We start from the raw sequence: 15,648 nt of genomic DNA on the forward strand, positions 1-15,648 counted from the left end.
ATCACTGGTTGAATTGAACAGAGGTAATTCCTATTCAGTTATTTTGATTTAGAAATAGATTTTTTTAAAAAGAGAGTAGTTTATTTTGGTTTTGTTTTGTTTTTTGAGACAAGGTTTCACTGTGTAGCCTTAGCTGTCCTGGACTCACTTTGTAGACCAGGCTGGCCTCGAACTCACAGTGACCCACCTGCCTCTGCCTCCTGAGTGCTGGGATTAAAGGTGTGTGCCACCACGCCCAGCTAAGAGTAGTTTAAATGGTTACTTTTTGTTGTCCTTTGAGCCGTGATTTTACGTTCTGGGGGAACAGCATAACATCTGCATGGTAGATGTGCATGCGCTTGCACAAGTGTGTGTGAGCGCCAGTGTCTTTGATGAGAAGGCGCCTCCTTCCAGTGTCTTCCTCTAACGCGCTCCACTTTCTTTTTCTTGCTGTTTTTGAACTAGCGTCTCTTACTGAACTGAAGCTGTTTCAGCTGGCCTGTGCCTGCTCCCACCAATGTCGGTGCTAGAAGTGCAGGCACAGACAGCCATGCCTAGCGTCGACACAGATGCTGGGGATGAATTTGGATTCAGACCCGCTTGCTTTCACACAAAAGTTCTTAACAAACAAGCCATCTCTTAAGCCCCAAACACAACATTTTAAAATGAAAAAAAAGTTTTTACATTAAGATTTATTTATTTATTTATTTATTTATTTATTTATTTATTGGTTTTTCAAGACAGAGTTTCTTTGTGTAACAGCCCTCGCTTTGTAGATCAGGCTGGCCTTGAACTACAGAGATCCACCTGCCTCTGCCTCCCGGGGAGCTAGGATTAAAGGCGTGTGTTACCACGCCCAACCTGTTGGCTTTTTTTTTCACAAATGACTTAAAGAAATTATATTTACCAAAAGTCAAAAGTCTTTTTTAAACAGCTGGGTCATGTTTTTTAAATCCAATTTACCAATCTTGGGCTTTCAGTTGGAATGCTGAGAGAAACAAGAGGACCACTGTCTTGTCATTCTCCGTTTTGTGTTAACGGGGCACGAACACAGGAAAATGGTAAACCAACTGTATGTTGACCTAATTTTCTATAGATCTTACAGTGACAGAATTCCCAGTAGATTTTTAGAAAATAAATCACATTAGGTGAACACAGAGCGACTTTCATAGGAGCTTCCCAGAGCTGTGGAGGCCCGGGGCACACTCCGCCTGAGCTGCTCCGGAGCCTTGCAGACAAAGCCAGCTCATTGTTCTGCCGAGGGACGCACTACAGTGTGATCCAGGAGGCACAGAACCGATATTGTGTTCAGTTGGACCTCTGTGTGGAATATCATTACCACAGCTCAGCTGACGTTTTGGTCCATGATACTCATTTATAATGCTCATACTCTCGTGAAAATCCCCAGAGCCTTAATTACCTTAACGAACTCATATTCCATGACTCATTCCCAACGATTGCACCACTTGGCTCCACCGAGAACACACCTGCCCTGTGCACTTTCCTGATGGTTTTGCAGGGCTTTGCATACCTGGAGCTGGGTTAGAAGTTTTTGTCCACGCTGGATGAAGGACCGTTGTTACATCGAGGATTCGTAATGCGGGCGAGCTCTGGCAGATAGTAGGGTCGGTGCAGACTGAGAGACTGAGAGAGAAGGATTTGGCCGTGATTTTTTATCTGCTTTGAGGAGGTTTGAATTTATCAGCAGCCTTTTGTCTGAAGGCTGTAGCTCAGTGGTAGGGCACTTGTTTTGATTGCCAGAGGCTCTGGGTCCCATCCCCAGGCCTGGAAGAAAGCTGTTTAGGGGCAGTTTTGTGTATTTTGAGGCTCTGTTTATAGGCGGATCTGCCTTTAGGACTGTTGAGAGAAAAGAGTAAAGTGAGTCATTTGTCCAGTGTTGTTCCTCTATATCCAGGTAATATCTCTGGTTCCACAGCCAGTTTGGTCTTTTGGTTTGTTTTTTGTTTTGTTTGTTTGTCTTTTAATGTATATAGGTATTTTGCTTATGTATATAGCTATGCGTCATGGGTGTGCCTGGTGCCTGTGGAGGCCAGACGCTGTAGGATCCCCTGGGACTGGAGTTACAGACAGCTGTAAACTGCCACGTGGGAGCTGGGAATTGAACCTGGGTCCTCTGCAAGAGCAGCCAATAGCCTTAATTACTGAGTTATCTCTCCAGCCCCTTGTATTTTGTTCATATAGATACTCCATTTTCTTCCAATGTTCATGAGCTATACTTTCTTATATCCTTTTATATATTATACATTATATGTGTTTATGTAAACAAAGTTTAGTTTCAAACAACACACACACACACATACACACACACACACACACACACACACACACGTCATGTCAAATTTTTAATCCAATCTAACAATCTCTGGTTTTTTTCATTGGTATGCTTATACAATTTATGATTAGTATTATTATTACATGTTTGGATTAAAGTCTATTTTTTCTTGGATTATATTTCTTCCATTAGATCTTTGTTTTTTGTTTTGTTTTGGCTTTTTGTAGGTTAACTGAAGACTTTTATGATTTACTTTAACCATGAATTTATCCCTTAAAATATTTTTAGTTGTTGTCCTAGGGGTTTTAATATAGATCTTTACCCCTATCTACCTGTGAGAAATGGTTTCATTTTTTTCTTTAATAATGTCATTTTAATTAAAATATAATTTCATCATTTTCCCTCTTGCCTTTTCTCCCCCCAGTCCTTTCCACTTCCCCTTACTCTGTGTCAAATTCATGGCCTCTTTCTCTTTATTATTGTTGCACATGCAGACACGCATCTATGTATACACACATGAGCATGTACATACAATCTGCTGAGCCTGTTTAGTGTTGTGCTTATGTACATGGTGTCAGGGCTGACCAGTTGGTGTTATATAACTTTAGGAGGCTGATTTCTGGGGAAGACTAATTCTTCTCTTATCGGGTATTGGTTTCCTGTGGTTTTTTTCCTGGGGGTGGGGCCCTTTAAGACTTCCCCCTTTCACAATGGCCTGTCTCTTAGCATTCTCATTGTTCTGGTCTCCTTTAGGCAGCCATGCTCCCCTGTTCTTGCATAGAAGACTTTCTGGTCCTCCGACTCTTCCAGTCTCTCTGTCCTCTCTCATGGTATTCCCTGAACTGTAGGTGCAGAAGTTGTGTTGTAGGCTCTCTGTCAGGGCTGGGCACCTTGGGACCAGGTGTTCTCTGTATTTTAACCAGTTGTGCTTTTCTGTGATGATCTCCATTTGCCACAAAGACAAGCCTCTTGGATGAGGGCTGAGCTCTACACTTCTCTGTGGGTATAAGGATACGTATTTAGAACACAGTTAGGAGTTACTCTGTTTTAGCGAAGCGGCGGCAGTAGGTCCCCCCTGAGATCATAGCTTCACTAGCTTTGGGTACTAGGCTAAGTCCCCAGGACCAGGTGTGGGTCCCTCCTGATGAGCAGGCCTCAAGTCTACTTAGGCAGCTGCTGGTCACTGCCAAGGTGGAGTGCTGCTGTGGCACCCATAGGAACACCTTGACACGCTGGTCCTTGGGGGTGGTTCATAGGCAGCACCCTCGGGGAGGTACTGATGGCCTCCCTCTTTGGAAACACTTTTTGGTGGTCTAAAACCTAGTCCTCAGGGAGGAGGAAGCTCAGAGATAGCTAGAATTTTTCAAGTTTTGTGTCTGAAGTTCATGATGTCTTCAGCAGGAGGAGGGATTTGCCTCTAACCTCTAAAAAGCAGCCGAGAGCAACAGCAATAACGTGCGCGTGCGTGTTCATTTATATGTGTTTTATGTAATTTAAACAAACATAAAACAATAGTTTTAAAAGACATTTTCAAACATCCAGGAGGGAAGAGAAGAAGCTTTTTATTTTATTTTTTAAAGGACTCGTCTCTCTGTGACCCTTCCCCTCTGCCTTCGTCCTGGTTAGCCAATCACATCAGATTGTGAAGTTGAGCCCCTACCAAGGGCATGAGATGTAGTCACCACCTGTGACAGATATAAGGCAGGAGCCATGTTGGCCCCTGTGTGTTGCTAGCCCAGTTTGGATTCTGGCATCCCCACCCCCAGCCCGGAAAGAATTGCCTTGCTGCCTTCCTGCCACACAGTTTGTGCATTCCTGTGAGCAATGCCAAGGCTATTTCTCACATGCCTTCAGGTATTGCTACGTACACAAGGTAAATGTTTAACAGTTAGGACACTCAGTTCTGCCCTCTCATTCGCTATGTGACAGCTGTCGTGTGTTTCACTTGATTGTGCTTTTAATCATACAGCAGTGGTCAAATTCCAGTTTAGGCTCAGTTATGTTTCAGAACCCAGTGTTCTAAAGAAACTCTGTGTGGTGCACAAAGAAACCAAGAGTGTCTGTGACTGTGTCCCTCTGCTTGCTGTGCTTGGCTACATGTACCTTATAGTGACTCTAAGGGATAAGCTTGCTGGGTATCAGTTCTCTTAGCCTTTGTTTGCCTGAAAAAGACCTCTTTGTCTCTATTTTTGAGAGACATCCTTCACTAGGTGTGGCATCCTTAGAGACCCCACTTCCGGTTTGCATGGCATATGATGAGAAGGCCACTTGTAATTCTTGGTCATTTCCAGGGTGTGATATCTCCATCTGCTTCTTGTGGGTGTTGAGAGCAGAACACAGGTACAATCCTGACTGCTGAGCCAACGCCCCAGATTTTGATTTTTCTTAAAACTTTTATTTAAGAAAAAATGAAAAAGTTAAATTGCACACATGACGTGTATGTGTGCATGTGTGTACATGTGTGTGTATGTGAGTGTGTATGTGTGCGCGTGCGCGTGTGTGTGTTCATTCCAGAGCACCCATGTTCAGGTCAGAGGACAGTTCATGGGAGTTGGTGCTTTCCTTTCACCATGTTGGTTCAGGGGATGGACCTCAAGTTTTCAGGCTTGGCAACAGGTGACTCACCAACAGAGCCATCTCACCAGCTTAACTTTTAAAAAAGTATTTATTTATTATTATTGCCTGGGAGCTGGGAGTGTGTATCATCCTCCTGCAGGTGAGGAGGCCAGAGGACAACTTTGTGTCTGTTTTCTCCTTCTACCTTTACCCCAGTTTTGAGGGGGTGGAATCCAGGCTTCCAAGTTATAGGACTAGTGCCTTTATCCATCAAATCATCGTAGTGACATGTTTCTCTGTTTTCTTGATGTATGTTTTCCTGCTTGATGTTTCCTGAGCATCTTGAATTTGTCCTCTAGCATCTTTATTAATTTTGGGTGGTTTTAAGACATATCTTTTCAAGTAATTTTTCTCCCTTATTCTGCCGTATCCTTCCAGAATTCCAAATACATATGTGAGAGTCTACTTGGCAGCTTTCAGCTACCCACAGTTTGGGCTTCTCTCACTCACTCATGTGAGTGGCTCGGGTCATTTCCCCTTCTTATCTTAGTCCATTTTTTGTGCTATATATAATAACAGAATATCTGAGTGTGGATCAGTTATAAAGAACTGGGGTTTATTTCTAATTCAAGATGCTAGGAAGACCAAAGCCAAGGAGGCTGCATCTGGTGAGGACCTTCCTGCTATGTCACCAGGGAAACAGGAGAAAAGGAGAAAGTGCACATCCCACATCTTTTGGGATGAAATCAATTAGCAACATTCATGATGGCAGAGCCCTTAGGACCGAAATACTTTCCACTAGGTTTCCTCCCAACACAGCTGCACAGGGTGGGGTTGGGCTGTGTCACACTCCCACCACGTGCTTTTTGCATGCATATTCTACTCAGATATCTTTATGTTTCCATTTGAGTTATTTCTAGTTACTTATAATATTTATTTTCTTCAGGTGTGTTGAATATACTGGGAGCTGGGGAAGGCATTTTTGTTTTCACCACTGGATTTTTGTGGTTTTAGTGTTTCCATTTATCTTTTCAGCTTACCGTAGTAGTGATGCCTTTTCATGCGCCTGTATATCTTGTTTGGATTTCCCACTAATGTCTAATTTAACACATTAGTCTTGTTTGTTTGTTTGTTGAGATATGGTTTCTCTGTGTAGCCTTGACTGTCCTGGAACTCACTCTGTGGTTTTATTCTTTTTCCTCACTTTTTTATGCACCTCGGCATTGTCTAAAATTGTAGACACTGAGACAAATGTAATTTAGTCCCAGAAATGGCATACGTCTGCTTTCAATAGGCTATTTTTGTGGGGTTTGGGTTAATGTGGTAACAACTGGGCCACGTTTGGGCTGTTGGTGTTGCTCTGGCAACTCCTACTGAGCCTGGCTCCTACAGAGTCTCGGTCGGTGTTAACTTTGTGTTTAGGGAAAACATTGTGCTGCCAACGGGATCGTCTTCATGTTTCTGGTCAACCGTCACTTTTATTCTTGGCACCCATGTGGAAATCAGAGGTCATCCTGGAGGATTTTTTTGTGCATTCCAGAGATTGACCTCAGTCAGATCTTCCGGCTTAGTAGCAAGCACCCTTTCCTTTTGAGACGTATTGCCAGCCTTCAGATTGGATTTCGCCTCTAGCTCTTGCCTTCTGCTGGCTCCAAGGGGTTGGCATTTGGGGCTTGGAACTTAATTTTCTAACCTGGAGGTATCACTCGTTGCTAATACTAAGCTACTAGGTGCTTGACTTACTAGCTGCCTTGTGGTGGTTCTCTCTCATCTGAAGCCAGTGCTGTGTATCTGAATCTCAGAGATGAGGCAGGCCTCTGTGATCTGTAGCAGTGGAAGGCCTCGGATAGCGTGGGCCCAGGATGTTTTCAGCTCTTCCCCAAGAGCCAAGGAGCTTCCTTCTTTCCAGTCTGTCTTGGCTGTTGGCCTCAGTTAACACCCTCAGCATGACAGTTTGCTATGGTTTTCTCTCGCTCTCTCTCTTTTTTTTTTTTTTGGTTTTTCGAGACAGGGTTTCTCTGTGTAGCCTTGGCCATCCTGGACTCATTTTGTAGACCAGGCTGGCCTCGAACTCACAGCGATCCACCTGCCTCTGCCTCCCGAGTGCTGGGATTAAACGCGTGAGCCGCCACACCCGGCCTTGCTACGGTTTTCTCAATGGCTGAAGCTGTTGTTCCGTTGAGAAGATGAGAGGAACGGTCTATAAGGTTTGATGTCTTTTTGTTACTGTGACCTACTCCATCTTCAGACCCACATGGTGAGGAGGCTTTGTCTGGTTCCATCCGTACTATGACCTCAGTCTTCCTGGTGGGATTCCTGGAGAAGAGAACAAGTGGGTACAAATTCCTGTTCCTATCTCATCCCCAGGGGCTTTGCCTTCTCATCCTGATCTTTCAGTAGCCAAGTAACTCACTTCATTTTAGATGTGTCTGTCTGATGAGCTTGTGTGGGTGGGTCCTGGACTATGTCCCAGGCAAACAAGAGTTACACTCCTCTTTCCTTGGAGGGGCCTGACTCTCCTTTCAGTGTAGGCTGTTCTGCCCTCTGACCTCAGCTCTTTGGTTGGTGGGTTGTAGGAATGCTAAGACTGGCGAAGATTTTATAGAATATACAGCATTTCTTTGTTTTTGAGATTAAGATTAACAAATTTTTACATCTATGTGATTTTTTTTTTTCTTTTACTTCTAGCTTTTAAAGACCAGAGCTTTGAGTTTTGCTGCCTCGTCTGGGGGGCCGGGCAGCAAAATCCTGAGTCTCAAAGGAAACAGCACTAAAACCATGGCTTATATCCTTGCAGAAACTTGGGGACCATGGCAGCCGTGGAGTCAGTGTAGTACCACGTGCGGGGATGCTGTCCGAGAGCGTCGCCGTGTGTGTCTCACTTCTTTCCCCTCCAGCCCCAGCTGTTCTGGAATGTCCTCCGAGACCTCTTTGTGCTCCCTGGAGGAGTGTGCTGGTAGGTGTTCTTGGTTCTTTTTGGGTGATTCCTCAGAGCCTCTGTCAACCAGGCCTGTCTGGGAAGCACCAGTCTGCTCAGTGCAAGCTTGCTTCTCTGATCGCCACGGATTGTTCTGGCTTTGTACTTACCAGGGTCTAAAACTTGGAGTAGTTGGAACAGTAACTTGCCAGTGAGATGACAGGATTCAATATTGGAGGTGAGGGAAGTTACACAGGACTATGTCTAAAGGTTCAGACATACTAAGTTATTTTTTAAAAAACACAGAACTAGTTGATGGAGAATGTTGTGGGAATCTCTCTTTGATTTTCCCCGTGTCATCTCAGAGGTTGTGCAAAGGGTGGCGTGTGGATTGGAGCAGGTCACCTGTGTTTTCCTTCCCAGTGGCCTAAGGGCGTTTGTTACCGGTTATATCTGGGAGGAGGCAAGGATAGCTTTTCTTGCCATCCCTAGGGAGAAGAGTTTCCTGCGTTTTCTAAGCATCATCAAGGTTCATCCTGATAGGTGCTCGAAGGGTATTTGATGTAAGTGGTCCTTGGAGGTGATGGTCCCTCAGCCAGGTTTACCAACCACCCCCTGAGAAGCAGCTTGGGTTAGTTGGCCAGCTTCCGCTGTGGCCCTGACTTTTAGATAACGTCCCTCTGTTGAGGCTGCCTTCTTTATAGTCTCTGTTCTGTATTCAAAGGCGCCCTTAGTTCCTGTCCTTTGGGGACTGGAAGGAAGTTAGTTGCTTTCCTCTGCTTGAATCTCAAAGAACCTTCTAGCCCAAACCATAGGCACCCAGCAGCCTTTCCCACTGTCCTCATCTGTGGTCTTAGAAGGCCATTCTTGCTACTTTGTCTTTCCAGCCAGTACCATGGGCCTTGTTTTCTTCATTTTAACATCCGAAGAATGTAATTCTCCATTTTCTCTTCTTCTTGCGGCCCTAGCCTAGGCTATTCTTCTCACCTTATTTAATAAGTCCCAAACCCTATAAAAGAAATTGCATCAGAACATGTAAAAACATTTTCCCACTTTTTTATAAAACATTTAAAATCTTTCATGGGCACATGCACATGAGCTTTGGAGTACACACATGTGCCATGGTGCTTGTGTAGAGGTCATAGGATAACCTGCAAGCATTAGTTCTTTCTGCTGTGTAGGTTCTGGGAGCCAGACTCTGGGAGGTGTCAGGGTCTGTGGCAGGTGTCTTTCCCTGCTCCACCATTAATGCCAATCTCAGCCGTTCTTGTCATTATTCTGTTAACAATACAGTATGAAAACTAGTTATGTAACTTTTATACTATACTGGGCATTGTGGGTGACCTAAAAAATGTCTTCAAGAGGGAGAAGATGCGTGTGAACTCTATGCAAATATGACCCCTGCAGAATCTGATCTCCCCAAGAACCCAGGAGACAGTCCTCAGGTACTGAGTGATGACTCAACACCCTTGTCCCCACATTCAGAGGAAGGCTCTGGGCACATGGAGGTGCCCTGCCCAGAGTCACGAAGTGAGGGACCAAAGGGAGTGGTACCAACTGCACACAATAAGCTGCCTGTTCTTAAGTACTTTCCCTTTGTACCTCAGGCCAGAGTGACTTTCTGGAGGAGGCGTCAGCAAGTGGAATTAGCAATTGTTGTGTGTGTGTGTGTGGCGGGGAGAGAACGTGATTCTATTTCATGTTCTCGCTTTCTAACTTGTCATGTTGGGTGGGGACTGGACATGCGTATGTTTCTAACAAGACAGCTAAGAGCTGAACATGCCCCTTCTTGTACACAGAGGGCCTGAGATAAATGCTTAGTTGGATAAGATGATCTTTCCATGCACTGGCTTCTTCCTATTCTGTCTGTCATTTCCAAGAGATGTAAAGGTCTCCTAAAGGTCAGAGGCATCTCCAGAAAGGGTTAAAGGAGAGAGGGATGGGCCAGACACTGTCATCAACGGTCATCGCCGTTAACAGTGATACACCAGGGAACAAATCTTTCACCGATTGTTTTCACTGAATCGAGGATCTAGAGTTTTGTCTGGCTGTAGAAGAACATGCTTTTGTGCCACTGTCTGGGTACAGCTATGTGACACTTCAATAAGAGAGCAGGAGGAGTCCATTGCTGCTGTAGGCGTATCTTATCTGGTGTAATAGTGATCGTTTTACTATCGTCCTTTTTAATAATGAATGAATCTGTTAGTTAAACTAATGGTTATTGGGTACCATCTATGTGCAGGTTACAGTTAGCCGTGACTGGGATTGTAAGTAAATACTGAATTTACTTACGCGATATATCCTCAGTTTGAAATATGATATAGTATCCTGGAAGGTGCATATAGATACAAGATACAATGCAAAGCCTGAAATGGCAAAGGCGCCCACAGCCCTCTACAGAAGCATGTAGGGTGAAAATCCATTTTAAAGGAGCTCTTCTTGCTTCAGCTGAAGTCTGAGAAGAGAGACTGTACCACCCAGGAAGGTGAAATGTTCAAAGGGGTTTAATTAAGGGAGCAGCAGCCAAAAGGACAGGAGAGACTGGAAAACCGCAGAGAGCTCACTGTGCCTAGAAGCTGGTGAGCCTGGAGGTGAGGGAAAGAATGAAGCATCCCAGTGGGCCCCAAAGGTTTGAACCTGTGCTGTAGACACATCTTTGCTATAACACAAATACAAATAAAAAGGGTAGGTTTGGAAAGTGTGCCTCGTAAGGAGTTTTCAGTACCCTAAGTGAAAACTTGAGTGGTGGCCATAGGGATTCAGGCAAAGAGGGATGCGAAGCCCCTGGGTGTGGCAAGGGATGGGCATGAAAGATGACTGGCCATCGAATGGCCTGTGAAACTATGTACCCTTAAAATTGGGTATATCAGGAGTAGCTTCTCACAGGCTCTTGGGGGAGGAGCAGAAAAAGCTAGGAATGTAGCTCAGAAGTAAGAGTCCTTAGATGTCTGAGGCCCTGAATTGGTCCTCTAGAAGGATGTAAGATATAGACAGCCCTGCCTGTGCTTTTCTAATAAAACGAGTTGTGATCATTGAAACACACACACACACACACACACACACACACGACCCTGATCTTTAAAATAAAACAAAGACATACCATGTGTTACAGTTTCCAGCTGAGAGGGTTGGGGAGGGAGGAAGGCGCGGGGGGGGGGGGGGGGGGATGGACAGGTTTCACCTGAGATGAGGAGAGATGAAGGAGCCTGAGGCATTTGGGATAAGGCGTGCTCTAGAGAACAGCAGAAAAGCACAAGGGAAACATCGGGAGCCAGGTGAGGTGGCAAAACACTGCGTGATACCATAGAGAACAAGGCACAGGCGCCTAGAAGGACTTCAGTAGTGGGCAGTGACCGAGGTGCGCGTGCGCAGGTGGTGTAATGGGGGCAATAAGGTTAGGAGGCAATAGTCCGAGTTAAGTTTCCAGGTGTTTGGATAGGGTTTTGCAGTTTCGCAAAACATCCTAACTGTTGGACACACGCTGGAGAGAGTTCAGATAATGAAGATGAGTCTTTGCCAGGTGGATGCTGGGAAGGGTCGTGGCCGTTGAGAGTCGGAGGCGGGTTCTGGATTATCAGGATGGGACAAGTGGTGTACTACACAACTAACAGCCGTGATTTTCCTCAGTTTTGCTAATTGTGAAAGGTTAGGTATGGTTACCTAAATCATGGTTTTGAGTTTTAGACTTTCCCCACATACCCCTCGTGGGTACACTTAATTATAGGTAGCCCATGTTCCCATCTTTGTAGGTTGCGGGAGAGGCTTAGCAGGAGCAGGCGAGTACAGAGGTCTCTTGGTTGTGGCTTCTCTGGCAGCCTCCTTTCTGTGGTCCCAGTTTTTGCAGGGTTTTCTCCTTACTGGTCACTTTGGTTTGCCTATACTCAGCAGGAATCCAAGTCGTTGGTTCTTTCCTTTTAAATTGCTCCAATAACTGGGGCAACTACTTAGGCCCTAAAATCACGCAGAGAAATCAACATAGGAGACTATGCTTGGTTTAACCCTTTTCTTTTCTTTCTTTCTTTCTTTTTTTTTCTTTCTTTCTTTTCCAAGTTTTCCGGCCACCAGGCCCATCACCCATTCCACCCCAGGATCCGGCGAAGTCCAACAATGTCGTGACCGTCACAGGAATATCCCTGTGTTTGTTCATTGTCATTGTAACGGTCCTCATCACTCTCTGGAGGCGGTTTGGCCGGGCCCCCAAATGCAGCACCCCTGCTCGGCACAATTCCATCCATTCCCCTGGCTTCCGGAAGAACTCGGATGAGGAGAACATCTGCGAGCTGAGCGAGCCTCGAGGAAGCTTCTCGGATGCGGGTGACGGACCCAGGGGAAGCCCAGGGGACTCAGGCATCCCATTGACTTACAGGTGCAGTGCACCAGCGTCTCCCGAGGATGAGGCCTCCGGCAGCGAGAGCTTCCAGTCCAACGCTCAGAAAATTATCCCGCCCCTGTTTAGCTACCGCCTTGCCCAGCAGCAGTTGAAGGAGATGAAGAAGAAAGGGCTGACAGAGACCACCAAAGTGTACCACGTGTCTCAGAATCCCCTGACAGACACTGTAGTGGATGCCGCTGCCAGCCCTCCCTTAGACCTGGAATGCCCCGAAGAGGCCGCAGCAAGCAAGTTCCGAATTAAGTCTCCATTTCTGGACCAGCCTGTGGCAAGTACAGGGGAGAGGCCCCCCTCCAGACTGGATTGCCTCGTGCCTCCGCCCAGCTGTGCAGTCAGTCCCAGCCAGACCCTGATCCGCAAGTCCCAGTTGAGGTCCACTGGTGGGCGAGATGGCTCATCCGAGAGGTGCCACTCCAGAAGTTCCCTCTTCAGGAGGACTGCTAGTTTTCACGAAACCAAGCAGTCCCGCCCTTTCCGGGAGAGGAGTTTGTCAGCCCTCACTCCCCGCCAGGCCCCGGCCTACAGTTCCAGGATGAGGACCTGGGACCAGCTGGAGGATAGGTGTAGGCCTCCCAGTCGAAGCGCCTACGTGCTTCCAGAGAGACCCGAACACTTCCAAGGGGCAGGTCGGACCAGTAGTCCTTTGGGCCCTCTTTCTAAATCCTACGCCGTGGGGCACCCTAGGAGGAAACCGGACCTGGGGGATCGCCAGACAGGATTGGTGGCAGGAGCTGAGAGAATGGAACCTCACCGAGCTCACAGGGGACCGTCCCCCAGTCACAGGAGTGTTTCCAGAAAGCAGTCCTCCCCCATCTTCCTCAAAGATAGCTACCAGAAAGTCAGTCAGCTTAGTCCTTCTCACTGCAGAAAAGATAAGTGCCAGAGCTACCCCATCCACCCAGAATTCGCCTTCTATGACAACACTTCCTTCCGTCTCACTGAGGCTGAGCAGAGAATGCTGGACCTCCCGGGATATTTCGGCTCCAACGAAGAGGATGAAACCACAAGTACACTTAGTGTGGAGAAGTTGGTGATCTAGGCTAAGAATTGGCAGGATTCATCCAGGGTCCGTTACCAGCTGCCAAGATCCACTGCACACATAGTTTCTGTCAACTATGTTGTGTAACTGTGGGAATTAGTTCACCCAGAGTGTGTGTGTGTGTGTGTGTGTTTGTGTGTGTAATTAATCAGGAAGAAGGTATTTATCCTTAACTTTTCTTTTTTTGTTATCCCTTTTCTATTGGCTTATTGCCACTAATAAAATTTCAAGAAGGCAAATATGTAAGATGCATTTTGAACACTGTACTGGGATGTTCCTAATTTAGGAATGTGGGGGCTTTTCCCAAAGGGGAGGAGGCCTCCCGCTGCTTGCTGTGTGTGTGAGCGCGCACAAGCCCAGAACTATTACAGGGGTGAGCTTGCAACTTGTTTTGCTGTGAAGTGAGAACTAAACAAAAAGCCTAAAAATGGGGCTGCTTCTTTTGAAGTTTGTTACCAAGGTACCAAGTGGCACAATTCCCTCCAGCCCAGTGGCCGAATGACCAGCTAGCGAATACATAAATAGCCCCGGTTTTATTCGTTTCCATGGTGATCTCCATGCGGCCACACCCATCCTGCCTTTGGATGGCTTTCCTTCCTTTGGAGTTGATCAGGATGTCAGCCAGCCCCGGAGGTTTCAGATAGGGAGAAATCACAAATGTAAACACGGGGGGTTCAAAAGTTAATATTTGTTGAAGTATCACTCATGACTTTTTTTTTTTTTTAATTAAAATGTGCTTCCTTTGGAACTGATTTGGTGATGACTGTCTGCTTTTCAGAAACAGGAGGGGGTAGACTGTCCAGAGCTCTCTGACAACTGCTGTGCACGGATGAAGGAAGGGCCAGGCTTCTTGTTCTCCACTTTCTTTGTTTATTACAGCAGAACGCTTTGTTCTTTATCCAAGTGCGCAGGCCTGTGTGCCGACCTTTGACACAGAGGGCGCCATGTTTGCTTGTTTCCAGATTTCCCAGTAAATTATCCAGCAGTGTCAGACTGAGACTACAACAGCTTAGAGATGTGGAGGTTCATGACAAACACTTTGAGCTGACCGTCTTTCTGTTGAAACAGGGTGCTCACCATCCACCTAACCCAGTTTTCTGGGGCTCTCACTAACAGGGAAGTCCTTCCTACGAGAGAGGGATGCTTCATCAGTCTCTAATGTGTAAACTGTAAATCTCAGTAGAGAGATTTCCTGTTTCTTACCATCCTGTCTCTGCAGACTAGCCCCAGTGGCTGCTATAGAATAGTGACTCCATAGGGAGAGAATAAGTGGGCTCCTGGTGAAATGCCTTAAGACTGTGTGTGGTTGGATTAGAATGGTTTTTTATACATTGTACATTATACATTGTAAAGCATTATAAAGGAAATGTGTTCATTAGACAATATGAGATTTCAGTTTAAGTATTTTTTTGTTTTTATTTTTATTACTTTGGTGTTGCCAGTTTGTGTTTCCAACCATCCTCTGAACAAATTAGGGAAGCTTGGCCAGCGTTTTGCTGGTTCTGTGTTTCAGATTACCTTTCTATATGTGGCTCCAGCAATCTAGGTGAGCTTTCCCTGTGATGTGTCCATGTTCACTTTGCCGAGAAGAAATGTTCTTTTTATCTCATCTTATTACTTTTTGGTTTTTCATGACTGGGTTTCTCTGCATATCCCTGGCTGTCCTGGAACTCACTCTGTAGATCAAGCTGGCCTAGAACTCAGAGATCCACCTGCCTCTGCCTCCCGAGTTCTGGGATTAAAGGCATGTGACACTTTTTAAATATAGTTTTTAATCTAAAATTTAAAATTAAAATTTATTTTAGAATTTTACTCAAGTATTATATTTACATATTTTCCACTCCTCCTTCCTCCTTCTCTAACTATTCTCTCTCTCTCTCTCTCTCTCTCTCTCTCTCTCTCTCTGTGTGTGTGTGTGTGTGTGTGTGTGTGTGTGTGTGTGTGTGTGTAGAAATGGGGCCACTTAATTGAAACTTGTCAGGGATGGATCATGCCCCTGGAGAAAAACTCCCCCCTCTCAGGAGCCATTGATTGACTGTAGCTCGTCATCTAGGGTCGGGACCCTGTGAAATTCCATCTGTCATGCTGCCCAGTTGACTGGTGTTGTCATTGTGCCGGTTTTGTTTAGCCAACCGTATTGTTGATATTTCGTGGGTACATCTTGTTATTGTTTTAGTCGCTTATCTCTCCTCACTCAGGACTCCTGCAGGCAAGCCTATCCTCTCAGGACTTCAGCCATCATCCACAGATAAAAATTCTCAAACGTGATTCCCAGCCCTTTGCCTATTATCCTTCTGGAAATCTTTGAACTGGTCATCCAATCGTAGAATCCTAAACATGTTTTTGTCCTCCCTTGGCAGTTCTGCATTCAGGTCCAACATCTACACACAGCTGACCTCCAAAGTTGGAGACCTAAGTCACTCTGAACTTGTCTTCACTATGTCTCTACCACTAGTAATCCTCTCACTCTACTG

General features: G+C 45.7%; 1 protein-coding gene across 3 annotated transcripts in view; it reads left to right on the plus strand.

Moving 5' to 3' along the window:
- The window catches only part of Thsd1 (thrombospondin type 1 domain containing 1), a 34,166-nt gene extending 20,009 nt beyond the window's left edge, over positions 1 to 14,157 (plus strand). For 2 of the 3 annotated variants that reach the window (XM_051169549.1, XM_051169550.1), the window contains exons 4-5: positions 7,626 to 7,784; positions 11,796 to 14,157. In XM_051169549.1, coding sequence (XP_051025506.1) covers positions 7,626 to 7,784; positions 11,796 to 13,174 — 1,538 coding nt within the window. In that variant the 3' untranslated portion in view covers positions 13,175 to 14,157. The remainder of the gene's footprint in view (positions 1 to 7,625; positions 7,785 to 11,795) is intronic. The other variant, XM_051169551.1, reaches the window with a different exon arrangement.
- The last annotated feature ends 1,491 nt before the right edge of the window (positions 14,158 to 15,648 follow it).

The sequence above is a fragment of the Acomys russatus genome, chromosome 27 (assembly GCF_903995435.1).
Source record: "Acomys russatus chromosome 27, mAcoRus1.1, whole genome shotgun sequence".
NCBI classification, from domain to species: Eukaryota; Metazoa; Chordata; class Mammalia; order Rodentia; family Muridae; genus Acomys; species Acomys russatus.